Source organism: Megalopta genalis, unplaced genomic scaffold (genome assembly GCF_051020955.1).
Source record: "Megalopta genalis isolate 19385.01 unplaced genomic scaffold, iyMegGena1_principal scaffold1134, whole genome shotgun sequence".
NCBI classification, from domain to species: Eukaryota; Metazoa; Arthropoda; class Insecta; order Hymenoptera; family Halictidae; genus Megalopta; species Megalopta genalis.
In genome coordinates, this window is record NW_027477203.1 from 7,050 (window position 1) to 14,833 (window position 7,784).

The following is a 7,784-nucleotide window of genomic DNA, read 5'->3' on the forward strand; positions in this document are numbered from 1 at the left end:
ATTTTATTCCCTTCAAACTTTCTTTTACTTACCCATAATTTTTATAATCGTTGTGAGATCCATTTTTATGTAAAAAATTATTGATTTGATTTGACATTGTGAATATTATAATATTGAAGAACAACTGCGCTATAAGAAAGTAATCTGTAGAACGCACTACTCGCTGTACGCAATGCCAAAAGCTTATATATACAATTCCCCTACCATTTTTCCCCCCTTCTTACACGCAAGATAACAATACAAGGAGCGTATACGCCCCTTTTCCGCTTACAAATAAAAGTGAACACGCGCGCGCGCAACACGGGATTCGAAACATCGATGAAATTATATAACCGCTTTTATTTTTTCTCACTCCCCTCACTCCCTCTCCCTCCTGCCTCCCCCTTTCGCGATTTTATAATGTCCCCAAGGAAGGGTTTCGATCGAATTGTTTAAAATGTATCGTTTATCATCGTATGGACTCAATGCTAATTTACTCTGTGATACTGAATACACTTGATGTTGTATAGACATTATCAATTTAACGCAAACTGATTTTTCTAAATGATCGTGAAGGCATGCTAAATAGTCGTCGAAAGTAATATTTTTAATCGTCACGTTAGTCTTAATTCCTTTAATCTTTTTTACATCGTCTTTGTCTTGTACTCGAATAGCATACATTTTCGAGCGAAGACCCACAAACTCTGTCATGATTTTACCTCCGTTCTCGTCCTTCATTAATCCTAATACTTTATTATTCGCGATCGGAACGCCGTACACGTTATTTCTGTCATAATTGCAAGTATCGTATCGGTGAATGTCACGTTTTATCATCTCGTACGCGTCGTCGCAAATAATCTGATAAATTAAACTGTCCGTGTCCGTGTACAAAATCCTGCATCTTTCTTGAAAATTTGGAAGCATGTAGCCATAATGAAAATCATACAAATGTAATTTAGATATGTCCAACACTGACATGCCTATGTAAATAGGTTTATAAAATTTAATAGAAAGCTGCTTCATTTGAACTGCGACAAAATCCTCGGAGAATAGAGTACAGCTATGGAAATTTGGTCGAGCTATTAAACGTCCAGCCCCGTATCGACCGCTCCATCGCGAGAGCAACTTTACGTTTACATGATTTCGAACGTTTTCCATCGTTTTTCCAAACACTGCATTGTTCATCAGTTTGAACAGATTCTTCGAGAAGTCATTGTTTGCGTTGGCGCGCAACCTCGTATTTAAATCTATGTAACGGCGTAACCAACATGATTGTTCAAACTTCAGTATCCGATGAATTTTCTTTAATTTTAAATTATACCTCAAACATTGCTGGAGGTATCGATAATGGAGAACGTAACGATTCTTATCGCTAAGCGTTGTCAACAGTTTCTTTTGCAACGTCCCAACCTCGTGAATCGGGCAAAATGGAAGATCCGCGTGAGCATCATGAATTTCCTGAGGATACTCTAAGTCGACCTCTAAAATGTACCCGACGGGACTGTCGATCGGCACGGAATCGATGTTGAAATTACTCGTATCGTCAACCTATTGGAAACCCCTGTGCGGCAAAGGCTGCGACATGGCCCAGCCATACAAATTATTAACATCGAAATACATCAGATAGCTGGACGGTTCGGCTGAATCGTACGTCGACATATACTTGTTATTCGCGCGCGCGTAACGATGCGAACATTGACTCAACCCACCTCGTATTCCCCGCTCCACGAACAAAAGCATGTCAACGTCGGTGAACAATTCCAACTCGATCTTCGTCAATTTTAGCATCGCGTCCCACGCGAAACCGGGCAACGTATAATAGTGTGCTGGATCGAGTTTATAATTCTCGAGCGACTTTTCGCGAAAATTTTCAAACACGTCGGCCAACAACAACACATCCAATTTCAAGTACAAGTCGCTGTACTGTCCTAACGTTTGTATACCAAAACGTGACCAAACTTCGTTCGCGTGACAATAGTCGACGTCGGATATCTCGCTGTCGCATAACTGATTATAAAATGCTTCGCGCGGTGGTAAACAAGTGTCGCTTAATTTGTCATAGGTCGATACATAGTCGTATGGGAAAACGCCTTTCCTGGTTAGAAGATGAAAATCATCGTTCGAAAGACGATTGAATTGGCTCCTCACGATATGCAAGTCGCTCTTGTCCAAGTACGACGACAACTTGTCCAGACTCGAATTCAAGAATTTGAACGAATCGATGAATCGAAACTTTATGCACTTCTTCCACGATTTTTTGATCGCATCATTATTCCTCTTACTGTGTTTCGTGAAAGAAATGTACTTCTCTTTCGTCAGCGGTAACGCGTCTATTTTACCTTCAAACGCGTTTGCCAATTCTTTGATGAAAAAGTGTGCGTCGTAGCCGGACAAATTGTGAAAAACCACCGGTATCACGTACGAGGATTGATAGCTCAGATTGCAACGGCTGTGCGCCGGACCCCGATACGCACCTGTGAAATGACAATGATCATGCACTCGCACGTCGTCATTACCGAGTGGTTCTTCGCACACGTGACAATACGTGGCGGTACGAAAAGTTGAGATTTGTGCGGCGGTCAACGGAGCCATTGGAACCGTTCGATCAAACACCGGTTGCAATTTACAGCTCAACTCGTGCAACTTCGATGCAAACCATGTGATACAACCTTTCTCATCACGATAAGCCTGATACTCGCTCAACGAACTGTCGTATCGGCAATGGAGGTAGTAGCCTACGCTGAAGGCATGGTGATGTTGATATCTACAGTAAGCTCCATGACCTTGATCTTCCTGTTTCTTCAGCAGGCATTCCAAGTCTGCGTAGATAACGAACGGTGTCGGTTCCTTGTACGCATAATTCTTGAACTTCAGCCATTTATCGTCTTCCGTCGGAAGTTTCAAAGCACATTCGTTCATTCGACTGCAGTCGATCTCGTGAATGCTCAATTTTTCCTGCGATTTGAAATACTGTAGACACCTGACAAAAAAACATAATTTTTTATTTTAATTTTTCTCGCCCACCACCACCACCACCACCATCATCTAGAAGAAAGAAAAAAAATTTACATGTGTGAATCTTACCGATCGCAAATATGCTTATTGTGCTGCGTGCTGATCTGAGATGAAACCAGACGAGATAAATTCCTAATACACAGATAATGATTGCGCAAGTTTTCGTAGTCGTGTATGAGCAGCAAATTTACATGTTTCTCCCGCTTCCTTGAGGTCAAATGCAACGTCCGACATCTTTCTTGTTCCCCTCCCCACTCGAACACGTTCACGGAAACGTCGTTCGCTTTTTCGAACTTTGGTATGTCCTTGAACAACATCGGCAATTGGAATCCCTCGGTGTGGAGCACATCGCTGTAATGCGGATAGGATGATGTGCGATTCAAATTATTTTTAGCTGGATATAGGCTTGCCACCACTGCCCAATAGAAACATGCATTATCGTCGTCACTGTACACATTGAGGACTGCTTTCTTTAATTGCACTGTTCGAGGCACGGATACCTGACAACCTGCTTGTAACGGTTGATATTTGTTGGAATTCACCATCAAATGCAGGATCTTCGATAACGCCCATCCACTGTCTCGTTCTTGAAACTCTTCTATCGATGTCAAAAGCGTTGGCACAACATCTTTCGCATACCAGCGACGTAGATTCGACGAATGAAAGAGCGCGACGTTTCGCGTGCTAAAACTTTTCACCGAAACCTCGTCGCGCAGCACAAATTCCGCCTCCAATACTACGTTCACTTTTAACGACAAATGAACGTTCAAAAGTTCTGTAATACGATTCGTAACTATTCGCTTCGCGTGCTGCAAGAAATGACGTGGATCGACATGTTCGACGTTGATCACAACGCCGGTCGATATACGATTCTTAAACGCCGACTCGATGTTCTCCCAACGAAGAGTCGATGCTCTCGCGCCAACGTTTCCATACAAACCGCTACCAACGCGTGATGAAAACCGATGATCTAACGAGACCTTCAAAGTTTTCATACGACACATGATCGACAGCAAACTCGATTTTACACCTATGGGTGCTTCGTTTTTCTTCACAATGATCATATATTTCCTACACCATTGTAAACATTCAATACATGATTTCGTCCATTCGCGATACTCGTCCACAGTTCGAATCATCCTTGACATATGTGTTAACGATTTCAACATGTCCTTGCAAACTTGCGTCATCTTGTGAAAATATTAATTCACATCAATTATTAAAAAGAAGTTTTTTCAATTTTGATTTCACGTCGTCGGTTAAGTTTCCAGTTCTCACGAACGTAACTACACTATACAACCAACCACGCGATGCTCTCCCATCTCGATGATATGTAGTATCGCGGACGGTGAATCGATCGCGGGCCATTTCACTATAATTTGGCTAAATCGTTTCGTGTAGATGAAACTCACGCGACTCGTCAAATCTTTTCGCATTAGACGTTCCGTCGCTGTTTTCCACTCGAGCGGAAATTGATCGTTCAGGTATAAGTTTATGACGTATCCCCAAACCAAATTCTGTAATGTAGGAATCATCTCACGACGTATCTTCGTCACTCGATGAAAAATACTTCGATATGAATTTCACGCGTGAAGCATTGAGTTTCTCGGTCGGTAAATTAATGTCCCATTTGATTTTAGGAATATCCCAATCATCGTCGTCGTCGTCGTGCAATGAATATTCCAATCTTCTCTTCACTTTGTTCAATGGAGGGAGGAAATCACCTCTGGTCATACTCCATTCAAATTTTGATAATGGTATCAACACTGGTTCGACGCAAACATAATCAGTTTCTTTACGGTATTTAAAAATAATCCTCTTCAACGATCTCTTCGAACGACATTGCGTGCTCAAAGGAACGATTACTTTAAAAACATCAATACTATTGTATATCACGTAATCGAGCAAGTCTCGCGATTTGAACACGCATGCACCCACGTATGAAAACCTAGCGTGCGGATATCTCCGACGAAAAACACAGTACACGTCGCACAAAATAACATCACAATATCGGATAAAAATCCGTCGAGCAATACTCGAAAAATTATGAACACCGTATTCAAATATCTTAGACGTTGCGAACGATTGCAACGATGGCACGTTCAACGAACCAACTTCCATACCAATACTCAACTCAGTAGCGAATAAAATGTTCGCTGCAAAGGGAAAAAGCAAAAAACAGTAAAAGAGAGAGAAAAAATATCTCTCTCTCTCTCTGTCCGCATCATTTGCAAGAGAGAGAACAACCGCTGCAATACAGCCCTCTCTCTAGCTCGCTACAATATTATACCGAGATAAAAAAAAAACTTACTTTAAGAAATCTTAATGAGACCAAAATCACGGGTAAAGCATCCGCGAGTCTCTCCGGATACAAAACCACAAACTTCTATAAATGCGTCGCGCGAGAAAAATCATGCATCGTTTTTGCAAGAGAGAGAACAACCGCTGCATCCTCCCCTCTCTCTCTCTCGCTCGCTCGCTACAATATTATACCGAGATAAAAAAACCATACTTTAAGAAACCTAATAAACGAAACCAAAATCCCCGATATCGCTTCGCAAGATAAGCAACTTCCGGGTAAGGCGTCCGAGAACCTCTCCGGATGCAAAACCGCAAAACTCCTTATCGGTGACTTCCCCCCTCCACACGACGCGTGCCGCTCACGATGATGCTTCCTTCCCTATACCCCCCGGCTCAGCCTTCCCCTCGCCATTGCTTGCAGAACGCAACATATATACCTACTCACTTATATCGCAAGTATTTGAAGCTAAATCATATGTGTCGCATGGATTTGAAGCTAAGCCTTCTACTTCGCATTGATTTGAAGCTAAATCGTGTGTTTCGCATGGATTTCAAGCTAAGCCTTCTACTTCGCATTGTTTTGAAGCTTAATCATGTGTTTTGCATGGATTTGAAGCTATCTCGTTTGTTTCGCCTGCAGTTGAATCTATATCACTTATATCACAAATTTTTGAAGCATATCCATTTGTCCCGCACAGATTTGAAGCTACGCCTTCTACTTCGCATTGATTTGAAGCTAAATCATCTGTTTCGCTTGGATTTGAAGCTAACACGTTTGTTTCACATGCAGTTGAAGCTAAATCATGTATTTCGCATGGATCTGAAGCTAACTCGTTTGTTTGGCCTGCATTTGAAGCTATATCACTTATATTCGCAAGTATTTGATGCTAAATCATTCGTTTCGCATGGATTTGAAGCTAACCCTTTACTTCGCATTGATTTGAAGTTAAATCATGTGTTTCCCTTGGATTTGAAGCTGAATCGTTTTTTTCGCATGCAGTTGAATCTATATCATTTATATCGCAAGTATCTGAAGCTAAATCATTTGTTTCTCATGGATTTGAAGCTAAAGCTTCTAAATCCCATGGATTTGAAGCTAAATCATGTGTTTGGCATGGATTTGAAGCTAAACCTTCTACATCGCATTGAGTTGCATCTGAATCATGTGTTTCGCATGGATTTGAAGCTAACTCGTTTGTGTCGCATGCAGTTGAAGGTAAATCATGTATATCACAAGTATTTGAATCTAAACCATTTGTTCCGCATGTATGTGAAGCTAAATCATGTGTTTACCATGACTATGAACCTAAATCATGTGTTGCCCATGGATTTGAAGCTTAATCATGTGTATTGCATGGATTTGAAGCTAACTTGATTGTATCCTCTGCATTTGAAGTTACTTCATTTATATCGCAAGTATTTGAAGCTAAATCATATGTGTTTCGCATGGATTTGAAGCTAATCCCTCTACTTCGCATTGATTTGAAGCTAAATCATTTGTTTCGCATGGAATTGAAGCTACCTCGTTTGCTCCTCCAGATTTTGAAGCTATATCTCTTATATCGCAAGTATCTGAAGCTAAATCATTTGTTTCTCATGGATTTGAAGCTAAACCTTCTACATCCCATGGATTTGAAGCTAAATCATGTGTTTGGCATGGATTTGAAGCTAAACCTTCTACATCGCATTGATTTGCATCTGAATTTATGTGTTTCGCATGGATTTGAAGCTAACTCGTTTGTGTGGCATGCAGTTGAAGCTAAATCATGTATATCACAAGTATTTGAATCTAAACCATTTGATTCGCATGTGATTTGATGCTAAGCCTTCTACTTCACACTGATTTGATGCTGAATCATGTCTTTCGCATGGATTTGAAGGTAACTCGTTTGTTTCGCATGCAGTTGGAGCTATATCATGTATATGACAAGTATTAGAAGCTAAAACATTTGTTTCGCATGTATGTGAAGCTAAATCATGTGTTTACCATGACAATGAACCTAAATCATGTGATGCCCATGGATTTGAAGCTTAATCATGTGTTTTGCATGGATTTGAATCTAACTTGATGGTATCCTCAGCATTTGAAGTTACTTCATTTATATCGCAAGTATTTGAAGCTAAATCATATGTGTTTCGCTTGGATTTGAAGCTAAACCTTCTACATCGCATTGATTTGAAGCTAAATCATGTGTTTCACATGGATTTGAAGCTAACTCGTTTGTTTCGCAGGCAGTTGTAGCTAAATTATATATATCACAAGTATTTGTAGCTAAACCATTTGTTTCGCATGGATTTGAAGCTAATCCATCTACATCGCATTGATTTGAAGCTAAATCATTTGTTTCGCATAGAATTGAAGCTACCTCGTTTGTTGCTCCAGCTTTTGAAGCTATATCACTTATATCGCAAGTATTTGAAGCTAAATCATATGCGTCGCATGGATTTGAAGCTGAACCTACTACATCGCATTGATTTGAAGCTAAAAC

General features: G+C 40.6%; 1 protein-coding gene across 1 annotated transcript; it reads right to left on the reverse strand.

Annotated features, from left to right (window-relative positions):
* Positions 1-357: 357 nt before the first annotated feature.
* Positions 358-981, reverse strand: LOC143263688 (uncharacterized). The gene has a single exon (XM_076528472.1). It carries the CDS (start codon positions 955-957, stop codon positions 358-360), a length of 600 nt encoding a protein of 199 aa, XP_076384587.1. The 5' UTR covers positions 958-981.
* Positions 982-7,784: the final 6,803 nt, after the last annotated feature.

Coding starts and splice junctions, on each gene's coding strand:
- LOC143263688 (XM_076528472.1), bottom strand. CDS start 957: ATGTCAGTGTTGGACATATCTAAATTACATTTGTATGATTTTCATTAT.